General features: G+C 43.8%; 1 protein-coding gene across 1 annotated transcript in view; it reads left to right on the forward strand.

Moving 5' to 3' along the window:
- Window positions 1-1,861: 1,861 nt before the first annotated feature.
- The window catches only part of rasgrf2a (Ras protein-specific guanine nucleotide-releasing factor 2a), a 30,680-nt gene continuing 16,621 nt past the window's right edge, over window positions 1,862-15,920 (forward strand). The window contains exons 1-2 of the mRNA XM_041959741.1: window positions 1,862-2,562; window positions 14,745-14,851. Coding sequence (XP_041815675.1) covers window positions 2,284-2,562; window positions 14,745-14,851 — 386 coding nt within the window. The 5' untranslated portion in view covers window positions 1,862-2,283. The remainder of the gene's footprint in view (window positions 2,563-14,744; window positions 14,852-15,920) is intronic.

Here is a 15,920-nt window from a genome sequence, read left to right on the forward strand (position 1 = left end):
TCAGAAATGTGCTGAACAACAGCAGAGAAAACCAGCTCAACAATGCAGATCCTGATCAGTGTGGTTTGGTGATTTCTGTGCAGCGGTGGCAGACACACAGTAATAGTAATCCTCTATAATCCTGTGCTGGCTATATCTACAGATGAGAGTGCTGTTATTAAAGCCCCGTATGTCCACATAGACCACCCACCGCGCCCCATCGCTCGCTCATAATCAAACTCTTAAGGTCTTCCACAGATTCAGATTCACTCCATCACACTGAAATCTGGAGAGAAGCCGACAAGGAGAACTAAATGTTTATTAAAATGAACTTCATCCACTAACGTCAAGTTATTTGACTCCAAATTCAAAGTTAAACTCGAACATTTTGCTATTTTACTTTAAAGCTGCACTAATTATAATTTGCTACCATGTTCACCACAACAACTTCATGTTTGCTGCCCCCAAGTGGCCACAAGAAGTATTCTGCTTTAAAGGGACAGTCCACCTGAAACGTCTGAAAATAGACTGTTTTTGATGTGAGTTCTGGAGATATGAGCTGTGGAGATGTCTGCCTTCCTGATGGAATTAGATGGGACTAAAATAACGAATCTTCAAAAAGTTCCCTTTTTGTTGCTTTTGTAGCGGATGAAAAGCAGAAAGAAGCGTGATGTCAGGACGCTCCGTCAGAACTGTGCACCCCCTGTGTGGGGCAGCTGGAGTGTTTGGTGGACGTCGCTGTACGACAGCTGGTGGATGGATCGCGTTGCTTTGGAAACGTGCGGGTTGTCGGGCTGAAACAGTTGAAAGTCCTGCAGTCCAGCTTTAAAGTTGTACTTCCTCTAGTACTTGCAGTATTTGAGTAGATGTACTTCGTTACATCCCAGCAGTGTCTTTACCGAGTTGGGTTAGACTTCATCACAGTAAACTGATACTAAGCTTCCTAACAGATTAAACTGACATGGTGTGTGTGTGTTACATGGTGGCTTCGATGGTGTGAGTGTGTGTGTTATCTGTTTCATGACGTCCACAAGCCGTGGACGGGGGGGGGGGGGGGGGGGGGGGGGGGGTGGGTCACGCAGGTAATACCCCTCCCTCCCCGCACAGGGGGAGCCACCACATCAGGCACAGCCGCCTGCAGGACGTGAACACGAGCGAAGGCAAACTCTGTGTCAGCTTAGCTCAGAAACACACACACACACACTGTAACATCTGTCTCCACACACACACAGTGTGTGTCTATTAAAGCACTACAACATCTGTTTATGCTTTCATGTTGAATGACAGTTTCAAAGGAAACACCCATCATCTGAAGCATAACGCCGATTTACCAAAATAGAAACTTCTGCTTTTGTCCACCTTTCAAGTCTGTGTGTGTGTGATTGTGTGTTTGTGAGTGTGTTAACACCCTTATTTGTCTAAAACCACAGTCAGAAATGTGATATTTATATGTTTTCACAGCCGAGCCATCTGATGATGAAGAACTTTCATTGTGGAAGATTAATTTATTAAATTAAGAGGGAGACGCAGCAAAATCTGAAAAACACACCTGAAATGATGTCATTATCCTTTCTGTTGAATTCTGGTGAGACATGAACCAGCTCTGGTCTCTAACAGGAAAATGTGTGAGTCTCTCTTTGGGTCCAACCCCCCCCTTTAACTCTGCTGAGGTGAAACTGCGGTCAGCTGACTGGCAGCACACCTGTCCGGCTGTGATACTGCCGGGAAACTTGTGGCTCCTTCACGCGCTCCTGCACACCTGCACGCGGGGCGGTCCCGGGCTCGTGCGCTCGTGCGGCGCGGCGCGGCGGGCAGACAGCGGCGCGCGGCGGGCTGCAGCGACCTGTCTCTTTAAGTTGGTGTCAAAGCCGATTAGCGCTGATCTCCGTCGTGATTCTGTTTTCACCGTCTGTTCCCTCGATCTATTTCTGTTTGGCGCTGCTGACGGTCCATCAGCTTCGACACGTTTTTTTCCGCTTGGACGGAAAAACGCTCGGCGGCTCGCGCGCTCGGTAACTCCCGGCAAAGTTTGGAGGATGGAGGCGTCGTGAAGTGTTTTGTGCGGCTCTGCTCGGAAGGAAAGCCCGCATTCAAGCTCCAGCGCTGCGAGCTGGCGAGAGCGATGCGCGCTGCGCCGCGGATACTCCAACTTTTTCCGCCATGGTAAGCCTGGATTACGTTTCCCTGCGAGCCGCGTCATTAGCCGCGTTCTCTTCGGACTGATAGCCGGGGATGTGATGTGACGCCCCGGGTTACTGCTTGAAGTTGGCACCACAATAAAAACAAAATCCGGGTGAGCGTAAAATGCAGAAGGGCGTGCGGTACAATGAGGGCCACGCTCTGTATCTGTCGGTGGTTGCGCGTAAAGAGGGCACCAAGCGCGGCTTCCTGAGCAAGAAGACCACGGAGAACAGCCGCTGGACCGAGAAGTTCTTCGCCCTCTACCAGAACGTGCTCTTCTACTTCGAGAACGACCAGAGCACGAGGCCGTCCGGGATATACCTGCTGGAGGGATGCACATGCGAGCGGGCACCGGCGCCCAAGGTCTCCGCCATCAGCAAGGAGCCCATGGAGAAACAGCAGGTGAGTCCCGCTCCCCTGTACCGGGAGAGCAGGGTGGGCCCAGTTAGACCACAGAGAAGTTCACCCACATTTTAGTCACAGGGTGGAGGCTGCATCTGTGGAGTCCAGCTGCAGCTTCACTTCATTTCTGTCTTTGTTTCATCTTTTAAACAATCTTTGGTTTTTCATTTTTAATTTTCTTCAACACAAACTTCTCATTTCATCAGTTTAAAGTATAAAGCTGGCAGGAACTCAAAATACAAGAAAAATGACACAGACGTCTAAATCTTTAGTTACAATCACTGAGCGTATTATTGTAGAACAGTTCAAGGTTGTAAATTTTTTTTTATAGTTTTGCTATTTACACAAACAAATACAGCAGAAAATGTAAGAAACTGCACTGAAACACAGTCTATTTACATGTAAAGTCGTTTATCCCAAGTTTGTCTGTGCATGATATATAAATAAAGTTAAATTTGTATAAATCAAACATGCTCAGTGTGTGGAGGAGCTGCAGACCGCTGTCTGGAATAGTAGCGCTGAAACAATTAGTTGATTAGTTGGAACATTAACTGGCAACTGTTTCGATAAGTGATGAAGATTTTCAGGCGTTCTCTGTTTTATATGACTGGAAACTGAACAGTTTTGGGTTTTTGACTGTTGGTTGGACAGAAAAAAAGACGTCATGTTGAACTCTGAGGACCGGGATGGACATTTTTCACCGTTTATAGACTAAATAAATGACTTATCAATGAATCAGGGAAATTATTGTCTCATTAGTCAGTAATGAAACTAATCCCGAGTTGCAGCTGGACACAGAACCCTTGTAAGAACATTAGATTTTTATCTGTTATGATGGTTTTGTTTAACCTGACTGTCTGGCCCTGATCGACACATGACGCTGAAGCCTGAGAGGAAAGTTTCCTGCTCACACGTCTGAAGTCCCGGTCAGGAAGAAGCTGGCCTTAAAAACATCAAATAAACAACATCTCTGTTCCTGTCTGACACACACGGACGTCCTTAAACACAATGTCCAGTGAGCTCTCTTGACCTCTGGATGATAAAATAATCTGAACTCAAGCAGGGCTGCAGCTAAATGTTGTTTTCATTGCCGATTTGCCTGCAGATTGCTTTCTTGATTAATCATTTGGTCTTTAAAGTGTCAGATAATTTTGAAAAAGGACCATCAGTGTTATCTTCATGTCTTATTTTATCAACAGTCTAAAACACAAGAATATAAAGTTTATTGTCACAGAAGATGAAGAAAGTAGCTGGGACAGGTGAATGTTTTCCATTTTTGCTTAAAAATGACTTACAAGATAATCAGAATAGTTGCTGTTTAAGCGACAAAACGTTTCAGCTCTAGACTAAAGGTCCACTTGTTCCATTTTCCTTCAGCATTCATCGTTTTTACAGGAAGCTTCGGCCTGAAACTGACGTTACAAACGTGTGCCAGGGACTGATCCGTCTCTCATATGGCTGCAAGACTAATTATTGATATTACTCTTCTACTATTGATCATTTAATTGTAAAGGGAATTAGCCCTCATAAAAAAAATATTTGTTCTGTGAAAGCTAATTTTAAATGACCCATATTCCTGTTTTTGCTGCTGCGGGGTGTAAAGATGTGTTTCATCCCATAATATGCTCCAGTGGTTAAAGGCTCTTGTAAACATTCGGCCCACAGATCCTATCTGAACACAGTTTATTTCACTTCTTATTTGATCTGGATTATATCAGTTTAATCTTCTCATTGGTGCGCAGGTAATCTGTCACGGCCGGTTGGACACGTTACCTGTGACACCCTGACTCAGGCGAGGCTTCACCTGCTGTGTGTGTAGAGGCAGAAAACACAGCTTCAGCATGGTAACAATCATCCTGCTCGCACGCTCCGGTGTGGTGACGATCTGCAGCAGTTTTATTCTAAGTTGTGTCTGAAAATCAGGAAGGAGAAGGTGTCAAAAAACGGTTGATGTCGGCTTTCAGAATCAGTATTTTTGCTGCATTAACATGGTGATAGAAAAGGAAGCAAGTGCTGCAAGTCAAGAATATGCATATATCTGTTTTAAAATGAGAAGAGCTGTACAGTCCAAGAGGATGAAATGTGCAAAAGATGAGCAGAGACTGCAAATGTTCACAGCGTGAAGAATATGTGACCAAGTTAGACGTTAATGTGATGTGTGTCCACGAGGCGGGATGAGCTGTTGATGAGGCCGCTGCAGTTGTTGTGTATTCTGTTATGTAAAACAGAGATTAAATGGTCACATCAAAAAGGTGGATGTTGGGGTTTGGTTTCCTGTATGCTGAGGACAACAGTCTTTACATTAGAGCTGTATTTTAATTTATTAGAGCAGGCAAAAAGCCAGAAAGCCCCTGAAAGCAGCTGGAAACTTCTATAACACTGACATTCATAACTACGTATGCAAAAAAGTTTAATTCAAATGTTTCTAAATCCTGATTGGTGTCAGGAAGTAGGTGCTTTTGCAGGAAATAGTTAGCGAACGCAGGATCCTGCTACTCGAGCGAGAAGCTGAGTAAGAAAGGAAGTTTTCAGACGCTTAAAATGTGTCACGAGGTTCTTCTATAACTCAAGATCACATGTTGTTCTACAGATCAGTCAGGTGATCCTCTGGCTTTCCATCTGACGCTTAAACAAATTAAAATGACTCAAAACTAGTTTGTGTTTAAAGCTAATTGACAAACATTAGCAAGGTAAACGTCATACCTGCTAAACGTCGGCATGTTAGCTCAAAGCACGACTGTGCTTGTAAGAATACCTCACAGGTTTAGCTTTGTTTGAAAAGAACATGATGAAAATCAATGCAGCAGAAGCAGAGATGTCGTCTTTTCTTGATATATCACCCATAATGCAACTTGAGCGTCTACAGCCATGCTGGCGTCTCAGAGCGGCTAATGTCTCCTACAGCGGAGATGTGCAGCAGCTCACTTCTTTCAGCTCCACACCAACAGAACTTGGTTCATTTTCAGACCTGTAGTCGTCAACCGACTCAAGTGACATCACTTGAGGACATTTATCAGACGTCATGCCGCTCCTTCTGGAGACACTAAAGGTTTCTACATCTTTTTCTCACAGAGATCAGCAGTAACTGGAAGCAGACTTTGATGTGTGAAGCCTCACCGAGCTGCTGGCATGGCTGTAGTCTCGTTTAGTCCCAGGGTTCAGAGAAAAAGCGAATAATCCTGTGGACGGCTTTGCTTTTCTAGAAAGTGAAACATAAGGTTAAGCCTCCCCCCACCCTATTATTTTCTGTGCAGCCCGTCTTGTCCGTCGGCGTCGCATAAGATAAGAGGCAAATCTTGAGGTCTTGTGCCCTGTTGTTTTTATCTTCTGAACATTCTGTTAGAAATTCAGTCTGTCTGAATTTCCTGCTCGCTGCTGCACATCTGAAAGCAATCACCGTGTTATCGGCAGAGTCGGTGCAGTTTCCCGACAATCAACACCTGAGTCCTCTCTGCCGCAGAGAAACACTCTTTCATCTGTCATTTTGCTTGAATGAGGAAAGTGCCTGGAGGGTGTCAGTCACTACATAACGATATCTGTCATTTTAAGGAGCAGCTTGCCTTTCACTTTGTCCTATGTGCAAACTGTCATTGTTTACATGATTCACTGGTCTTTAACGTGCACTCTCCTCGTGCACCAGAGGACGGATCACCTGTGTTCACCTGTGCCGTGAATCCTGCCGACAAACATGAAGGTGTTGCTAGCAGGATGCAGAGGAGGACGTGACTCTGTAATCCTTCACGCACACACCTGCACAGAGCAGCATTTACGTGTCGTAGTTCAGGTGTTCAAAGATATCAGAATCTGTCAGTTTGGTCGTTAAATGAAGACGTTTTCTAACTTAAAAGGCAGAATTTCTGACGTGATGTTTGCACGGTGAAGCATTTTTAGAGAAGAAGATCTCGAACGTTGTGACAATGAAAGTAAAGATGTTCAACATTTAATTTAAACTTCTGGATCAAATGTGTTGCGTTTATGGTCCAATCGATGCTGGAGTTTTGTTTTTGAATGAATTGTGACTAAAAGAGAAACTCTAAGAGAGACGCTGATTTTAAATGAGGCAAGTTTGTGTTGCAGTTATTTATCAGCTAGCACATATACCTACAAGAAAATCTCTATACCAGCCCAGGTGATATATTTAGATTCATTCAGGGCTGAAACTCATGATTATTCTAGTTATCAATTAATCAGTCAATTGTTTTTCTGATTAATTGATTACTTGTTTGGGCTATGAAGTAGTGACATTTGCTTTTCAGACTTTTCCAAAGATGCAAATGTGTGCTCAATCCCAAACAGAAACATATTTAATGTACAATAATATAAAACACCGGAGAAGTTTTTCCTTGATGAATAACAAAAATGTTGATTATCAAAAAATTTGTTGGGACATTTATAATGAGTTAGTCAACCATTTTTAGTATTTTTTTTTGTCATGTTGTATATCTTTTAAAATGCTTTTATTGATGCAGTAGTTTTTTTGTTTTATTTGGGTGATCTTATCTAAAGCTGCACACGGTCTTTGAAATGAAACCAGCTGTTTCTCCTCCAAGCAGACACAGTTTGATGGACTGAACGTTCAGTCAATCATCTGTTCGTTACTACCAAACTGTCTCACTCTGTCACACACACACACAAACTGAAGCTGAAGACATGGCGTTAAGCTGCGACCCATGCAGTGCGACAGCTTGGCGTTAGAGCCACTGGGGGGGCTGCTGCATGCCCTCCTGCCCGCCTGCAGTCTGCAGACCGGACAGTTCGGTTGAGCAGCGTCCAACACCCTCCAAAGTAAAGAGAAAGACTGAGGGCGGGGTTATGATAGAGGGAAATAGTTCAGTGGCGTGTTGTCCGACCACACTTGAAGTGGTCACACTCGAGGGTGGGCTGAACTGGAAAAAAAATTGGTAAAAGAGGCAAAATTAGCTACATTCTGTATTTCTAGCAGTTGATACAAGCAGCATTTAGCTCCGATAAAATTAGCTGAATTCATGAAATTAATATTTGATTTTATTTAGATGTAACTGCCGACGGTGGTGCATTTGCAGTTTGTTGTCCGTAGTTCTTTTCACCAGGTGGCAGAAATCGTTGGTTTCAGAAACGTTAGCTAAATGCTAACGTTAGCATGCTAACATGCTTACATTTGTTAGTTGTCAGCTGTGGCTGGTGGGAATGTCTTTAGTTTTGCAGGTTTTGCAAAACATAAATGCATAAATGCAGTTAAAACCCCAAAGAAAAGCAGCAAATTCTTTATTTTTAGAAGCTCGAATTGTCAGATCTTGACATTTTTACGTGAAAAACACTTGAACGGTTAATTGATTCTGAAAGCAGCTGCAGATTTTCAGCGAGCTGCGGTGGCGTCATGGCGTAGTAACTCCTGCATGACGGTGCAGCAGAGAGGAAGCGTCTGACATCCAGACTGATCGTAACAAAGACGGCCGGCCATTGTTTAATGTGATGATGATGATGATGTCCGGCTGATGAAGGCTGCGATTGTGACGGCAGGTTTCTAATGGAGCAGCATTAAAGTCAGGCGGACATCAGGGAGCATCAAAGCACTCGGGAACAACTGATAACTGCCTTCATTTGATGTTTACTGTCCTCACAGATACTCTGCAGCATTAATGATCCAGCCGCCCGTTTCTGAGGCTCAGTGTGCTCATAACAACCTCCTTCATTAACATGGCTGTGATCAGTATATTGATCTCAGCATACTGAATATGCTTCTGTGTTCTTTTGTTCTGCTGAGCACAGTCTCATCCTCTTAAAGCTGCTTTTATCATTCATCCCTTTAATAATTATAATAATTCTAATTAGAGGTGTTTTTACTGATGGAAGCAAATAACAGCCAAACATATTTAATGGTAACACATTGGTCTACGAGGGCCGTTCCTGACAGACCCCACCTGGACAGGCTGTGTTTAACCTGTGAACACGCTGTTTGTAACATCCCCCGCCATTAGATTAGTCTAAGATGAGTTAAGTAGGCTATCAGATCTGAACAGGACTGAGTGATAATAACATTTACCGCTGTGATTTGCTGCCTGATGAGGTGGAAACGTGCAGTAAGCCGAGCTCAAAGCTGATGCAGCTCAGTGAATTACAGGCCTGTGGTTATTGTGCCGAGTCTTCACGTGTTAGTCTCCAGACTCGATCGCTCTCTGAAAAGCATTCTTCCATCTTAGCTGGAGTCTGTTGAAGTGACGATGAAGGTAAATTCGCAGCTTCGGTCTAATAACTGACGACATTTAAAGCGACCAGCCGAGTCCGGCGTAGCTAACAGCCCCTTCAGTGCTGCTGATCTGGATACGTTAACTCTCATTATATATTTCTGGATATTAAAGCAGGGCTGTGCAGAACTGACTGTGAGCACGTAATGCCGTCTGTATCTGAGTTTGTGGCTAACATGTGGTGCTGCTCTGGGATGCTGCTGTGCTCGACTAAGAATAGCATCCTTGCTGGTCCTTTTGCCTGCAGTCACTGTCTGAATATCAAGTCAACACAAGTGCACCTCACACACAGAGTCCAGTGCACACTGCTGCTACCTGTGCTGTTCATGGCATGGAAGTTTACTATACTGTGAGTGGGATCTGTCTGCCTTTCTCTGAGTGTAATACGTGTGCAACAGACGCCAAATAACTCGTAAAATCACTGAGTTTCTCAAACTGTTCAAACTGCAAACTGTTCTGTTTGCGCGTGCATGTTGTCACAATTCTTTCCTTGAAGTTATACGTTGGCCTCATTAGGTTGAAGAAATGCATTGTTAAGCAGCACAAGTGCATCGCTGTCCTGTCAAGTTACATAAGAACGAAACAATAAATAAATTAAAAGCGTTCACAGCCAGTTTACAGTCGTACGTGGGGGGAAGCGGCGTGGTTATAAAGTGGCCGCTGTTCGTTCTCTGTGCGCGAAGGTCAATAAAAACAAGAATCAAACATTTAGGCAAACTTGATAAGCTTTGAACACAACAATAAAGGAGAAAAACTGGGCTGTTTTGACAGACGATGTCAGAATGATTTCAGTTGGACTGGTATTTTTAGCAGGGGAATATGATTTGCAGGCCAGAGCGTCTCTGGAGCACCACCATGCTTCATTTCTAACACGCTTCAAACTCAAAGATCTCCACTCTCAGGTTCAATCATGGCGTGAAGCTCCAGAATGAGACACTCGAGCAGCGAGTTTGGCTTATCTGCAGGAGAGATTCGAGTCTTTTCATCTGTTTTACTAACTGACAGAGAAACAAAGATTAAAAGTCAGGGGATCACCAGAGTTACTGGAATTCACCCCCTGGGGACCATGAACATCTGCACAAATGTCTGTGTTAATCCATCCTGGAAATGTTGATGTTTCATTAGATAAGTGGAAACTTTGACCTGCTGCTGACGTTCAAAGAAATCAGGGGATCACCATAGGAAAGCGGCCGACACTGCCGTCCAATCCAGCAACACGTGCTGCAAAATAACCACAGAAATGGTCCAGGTCTGACTCACATTTTAGCAGAATTTCATCAAATCAGCAAAGAAAATCAGATTTTCGTGCCGCTGTGAATATCAGGAGTGGATTCATGGAGATAAACAGCTGGTGGAGCTCATTTTCAGTCGAGGAAGCGATGTGAGGACGGCGTTAAAAGAGCGCCAGTCAAACGTTAAATTGCAGCAAAAAATGTAGAAAACATGACGGAAACATGAGATTTCTGTTAGTTTCATGTACGAACGTGAGGAAGGTTGCAGCCTCCTTGTCGCTTAACTTTTCCACCTCAGCCAACAGGAAATACTCCTTTTTCGATTTTTTTATTTTAATTTTATGTGTTTCTTCCAGGTTTTTTAATGCTTAAAGTGAAGATGAGCACAAAAACAGGCGGCTGGAAGCAAAAAAACAAATCAATGTGCTGTTTGAACGACACAGAAATAATTTCCATTTTTTTTTCTAAAGCATTTTTTACTGGGAACTGCACAACACTTAAAGAACAGCTTGATGGAGTTTGCTGCTCACATTTAACACATTTAACTTATTCCTGCATGTAAGAAAACTCAGTCATCATGAATTTTTTTTTTTCTTTTACATATGTATTCCTGGAAGGTGCACGTTTTAGAAAGCAGTCTTTAATCACATGTGGGATGAGATGTTTGGCCTCACTCAGATCAAACATAAGTCACAGCTATAGTGAGGAGGGATGATGCATGGGCTTGAACTAAATGGCACCTGTGTCTCCTTTTAAAGCCGACGCTTAAAAACAGGAAATAAAAGAGGATACGGATCCAAAGAAGAATCTAGCAAAGGATTCATTGTGGCAGAAGCTGAATTAACAGTAGTCCAGCTGAGCGAGTCCACACTGTCCATGAAGTCCATGAAGCGAACGATGAAGCACAGCGACATCGTCGCGTTGTTGTGTAAGTGATGCTGAGAGCTGGCTGCAGGTATCGGCTCTCATGTTGGCGTCTGTGCAGGGCAGACGGACGAGCTGAGTTCAGCGACTGTACGTGATGCTGAGTGCACGGCCGGCCTCCAAGCTGCCTCTGTCTGTCGCTCTCCCCCCGTCTGTCTCCCTGTCTGTCTGTCTCTCATTGTTATCCTCCAGCTTAAAGCAGGCTTGTGGCCGGGGAAGCCGCATTAGCAATGCGAGGAGCCGTACAAGCCTCCATGGTTATGTAAACCCCCCAACACACACACACACACACACACACAAGCCCTTAAGCCTCTCTCTGGTCCGTAGCCGGCACACGCTAGCAAGTGTCTCTCACCCGCTTATCGTTACATCATTACTATACAGGCCTACTTTCCCCCCCGAGGCAGCCTCGAAGCCACGCATACTTTCAGACGTAAGAATAAATATGCAGCAAAGCACCGCCGTCAGTGTTTGGCTTTGTTTTACTTTGTTTCAGTCAGCAAAAAGTCCGAAAACACCGAACAAATGTCCATTTATCAGCAGAAAAATTTGAAAATATAATAATTTAAATATCTGTTCTATCTGTCTAACATATGTCATATATTTAGGATTTAAAATTTTAAAGACTACAGTAGTTGTTGAGAGTCAGCAGTAAACAAATGGGAACAAATGTTATCTTGTTTTTTGGAGGCCTTTCGTTCGGCTCGCAGCATCTCTCCTGTTTACTTTTCTCTTAGAGTCTGCTGATAAATCCATCCATCCATCCATTGTCTTCCGCTTAAAAAAGAAAGTCAGAAATAAACACAAATGGTCGGTACATCCGTTTCTGTTGTTGCTATAATGTACAAGCTTTAGGAGTGTATTCACGCATGAATATGAATATGGCCTGAACAGGATGGAGGATTAAAATGACTGAAGTCTCCGTTGAGCCTAAATATTGCAGCAGGAGATGTTGATCATAATTAATTAACAATCACTTCATTTCTTCGAACAAGTCTTGAAAGTTTATCAGTGACAGCTGGCAGAAGTTTTACTGAACTATTAAAACGCAGCAGTTTGTTGCATCACCTGAAAAGATCTAATTCTCCGACTTTGTCATCATTATTACACGTTTGGTTTCAAGAATAAATGTCAGCTTTAATCTTCCGTTGTTATTTATGAAGTTTGAGCTGCAGATATCTTCTTCCTGTTGGGATCTTTCTGTGGTGGTTTGGCTTGACTCCATCCAGAAGCATGTTTCCTTCATACTGCTGTGGGTCAGCAGGCTTTGTACGATCAGGAGTCTGAACAGGGGCTTTTATTTTGATTCTGTGTCAGACTTCCTGTTTCGATCTGCTTTGCGCAGAATGAGAGTCGCTTCTGAAATGCGCCCGGTGGACTTGCACGCGTTGAATGGCAGCAGTCAGCCCCAACGGACGCATCACAGATGCAGTGCGGGCTTTTGCGCCCAGTAGAATTCATGCATCAATTTAGGAATCTCAATTTTTGCCAAATAAGGATTCGAGTAGAAAAGATCTCACTGATTTTTTGTCAGTTCTGACCCTAAATTCACTCTTTTTTAAAAGTCTTGAAAAGAAAACTGTCAGGTCAGGTTGTCATGATGCTTTTTTGTTGCAGCGTCTTGGAGATTCATGCTTATATTTTTCTGAGATGAACGTGTTTCCGTGTTGCTTCGCGTTTGTTCGGAAGGTGACGTCATTTCTCAGCGTTATCGTTTGACTGTCCAAACACTTGTCAGAGCCACTCATGTAAATCACCTAATTAGATCATTGATATTGGTGCAGCGATGCTGGAGGTGATCTGATGTGCAGCCACGCGACGGCTCGTCGCTGTTAATGTGTTTTGACAGAGTGGGAGGACGTGGTGCTGCGAAGACATGGCGGCCATGTAGGTTAATGACCCAGAGGCCTCGTGGCCTCGTGGAGGATGTAACCTCCTGATCAGGAGCGTCCTCAGGAAGTTAACAGTTAGCGATGATCCTGAATCAAATCATATATTCGTTCCAAAACCAAAGTGTCTGTTTTATTAATGACAGTTCAGACGAGATCCACTACAGTTAATGAACCAATGATCAGACTGATTATCAGGGGGAAGAGGGGAACAAAATATTCTCTGCTCCTTGTTCATTTAACTTCAGGAAAGCATTTTAACCATCAGGACATTATGGGATGTGGTCTAGACACTGACATTCAGCTGTCTAAAGAGAAAGCCTCCCAAGGACTAACAGGAGAGCTGAAGGGGAGGCAAAGACGGTGCGTGAGGTGAATTTGAGTCAGAAATCAGTCAAATCTTACCACGCAGACACGAAACATGTATTTTTAGCTCCAGTGTGACTTCCACTTCCTGAGGATATCGTTATCTGTGATGTTCATCGAGAGCGACGACCATAAATCTGCGCAGAAATCAAAGAAAGAAGATGCTTCAGAACTTCCCTGATAGTTGTCTGAACATCCATGTGTGCGCTGCAAACTGCTAACAGCTAATTCAGCTGACTTTCAATGGCACTGATTTGCTAAATGTAGGCAAAAACAGGGTTCAATTGAGAGTATCAGTACCTCCCTGTAGCTGGCAGTGCATCACTGCGATGCTGCCAGGACGTCTGAACTGATTTCTGCTCGGTGGTTTGTTCAGTCTGTCGCTGGTTCAAGCTGTTGCGTTCAGTTCAGACTAAGCTGGGCCTGTACAAACGGCTCAGCAGGCAGCCGTGTGTGACAGGGTTGTCAGATTATGATCAGATTATGTTCGAGCACCTTTAAGGAGAGAGTAACGTACTGTGAGTCACAGCTGATCTGATGACTGTCAGTCAAAGCTGAAAGCTACTGATCGACAAAGATGCGCTAAATATTTGCTCTTACAAATACGAAGTTCTGCATGTGTTGATGTGGTCACATGCTGATCTGCAAGCATCAAGTTTAAAGTGGGCAGAGTGATGCAGGAAGCATCGATCGTCACTGAACATGATGCCAGGACTGAAATGTTGACATTAGCACTGCTTTGTTCTCTTGTAGTAAACGTTCATGTGAGTCAGAGCCATTGATTTACGTGTTTCTGTTGGTGTTGTGGATGTTTCGGCTTCTGTTCAGTGTCTAAATGGACTCGACTGAGTGATGGAGGAGAAAACTGCAGCTGTCGTTACAGTGACGATGGATAAATGACACCTGGTACCAAAGTCTCTCCTTCACTTTCCCTTTAATGAGTCATTCTGCTGAGTTAGACCTCATCACATTATGTACACACAGAGAGAGGCTTATGTACAAAAAGGTATAATCCCTCTGCTTTATTCTGAAAGTACAGAAATATTGGAATATGCTCATTATGCAGAAACTCCCCATTTCAGAGTCACATCTATTATGTTACTGATTGATGACTGTGGAGCTCATTTGAATAACTTTATGTACTGCTGGGTAGTTTGAGGACTTCCCCTCAGGGATCATTATTTTTTTTTTTTTCTAAATTTTATTCACTTTATTAATCCCAAACTGGGAAATTATTCTCTGCATTTCACCCATCACTGTAAACACACACATGCACATGCAACATGCAGTGAACACACAGGAGCAGTGGGCTGCCGCGTCAGGCGCCCGGGGAGCATATGGGGGGGTTAAGTGCCTTGCTCAAGGGCACATCAGCCGGCTAATGAGAGGGGGAGGGGATACTCCACCACACCCAAGTTTTTCTGCCAGTCTGGTGGGGGGAATCGAACCTTGTGACCCTCCGCCGGCTGCCCCCCAAGGTTTTATCTTAATCTGTCCTCATCGTGTCTTTGTTGATTATGTTTTGTATTATTGATCTGAATCTGCAGCATTACTTCCTGGTCGTCTTTGGCCACGATGGACAGAAACCTCTGGAGCTCCGGACAGAGGAGGAGTCGGACTGTAATGAGTGGGTGGAGTTCATCCAGCAGGCCAGGTAACATGCTTTTAATGTTTCATTTGCAATGAATGGCACTGTGCTTGATTACAGTTTTGAGGTACTTGTGCTTTGCTAGATTATTCCTATCATATGCTACCTAATACTTCTACTCCACTGCATTTTGGAGGGAATGTTTTTACTCCATTTTGTTCATCCGACAGCGATAGTTGCTTCAGATTAAAATCTTATGTTAAGAACATGATTCCGTTCTTAAAGCCTCGACCTTTTTGACTGTGGTCCCAAAAAAAAGCCCAAAAAGCAGAAGTTCAGAAAATAAATACGAAAGGCTCCCATTATTCATTTAATGACCCCTCAGATTTATCTGGTGACCCTTTGGAGGGGCCTGACCCCCAGGTTGGGCTATCTAGCTCACTGTATATGCTGAGTTGAAAGCAGCTCCACCTGCAGCAGCTCCAACAGTAAAATGCTGCTCTAAAAATGATGCTTCAGTATCAACAATCTAATAACTTCTCATAGAATGACAGGAAACATCTTACTGCACAGACAGTACTTTTACTGCATGAAGCTGAGAGTACTGCTGTACTTTTACTCAACTTGGATCTGAATAATTTTTCAGTTTGATCTTTGCTAATACAGCCTCTCATTTTCAAACACGCAGCTGAGAGTCCTGCATATTCAACATACACTAATTCTACACCTCTCAGGAATTAATAACTTGCCCGAGACTCAAACAGTTTTTCTGTTTTCTGCTTTTTGTGCTGATCCACATTTGACATAACTACCACGTGTTATCCCATTTTGTCTTAACATCTGTGTGTGTGTGTGTATGTGTGTATGTGTGTCTGTGTCTGTGTGTGTGTGTGTGTGTGTGTGGACGTGTTCTGCTCGCAGCGGTTCACATTTAGGTCACACTGGTGCTGTATTGCTACACTGGTTACATCACAGACTTGATCTCGCCGCTCGACCTCTATTTCTGTGCTCGCTGCCTCTCTGTCGCTGTTTTTCCTCTTTTCAGCTGAACGTTCAGTACGAAAACATGATGCTCGTCGCACCACCTGCATGTTACTGCATGCTGCATGCATGTACACATAATGTCGGGTCGAGC

This window comes from Chelmon rostratus, chromosome 19 (genome assembly GCF_017976325.1).
Source record: "Chelmon rostratus isolate fCheRos1 chromosome 19, fCheRos1.pri, whole genome shotgun sequence".
In the NCBI taxonomy this organism is placed as follows: Eukaryota; Metazoa; Chordata; class Actinopteri; order Chaetodontiformes; family Chaetodontidae; genus Chelmon; species Chelmon rostratus.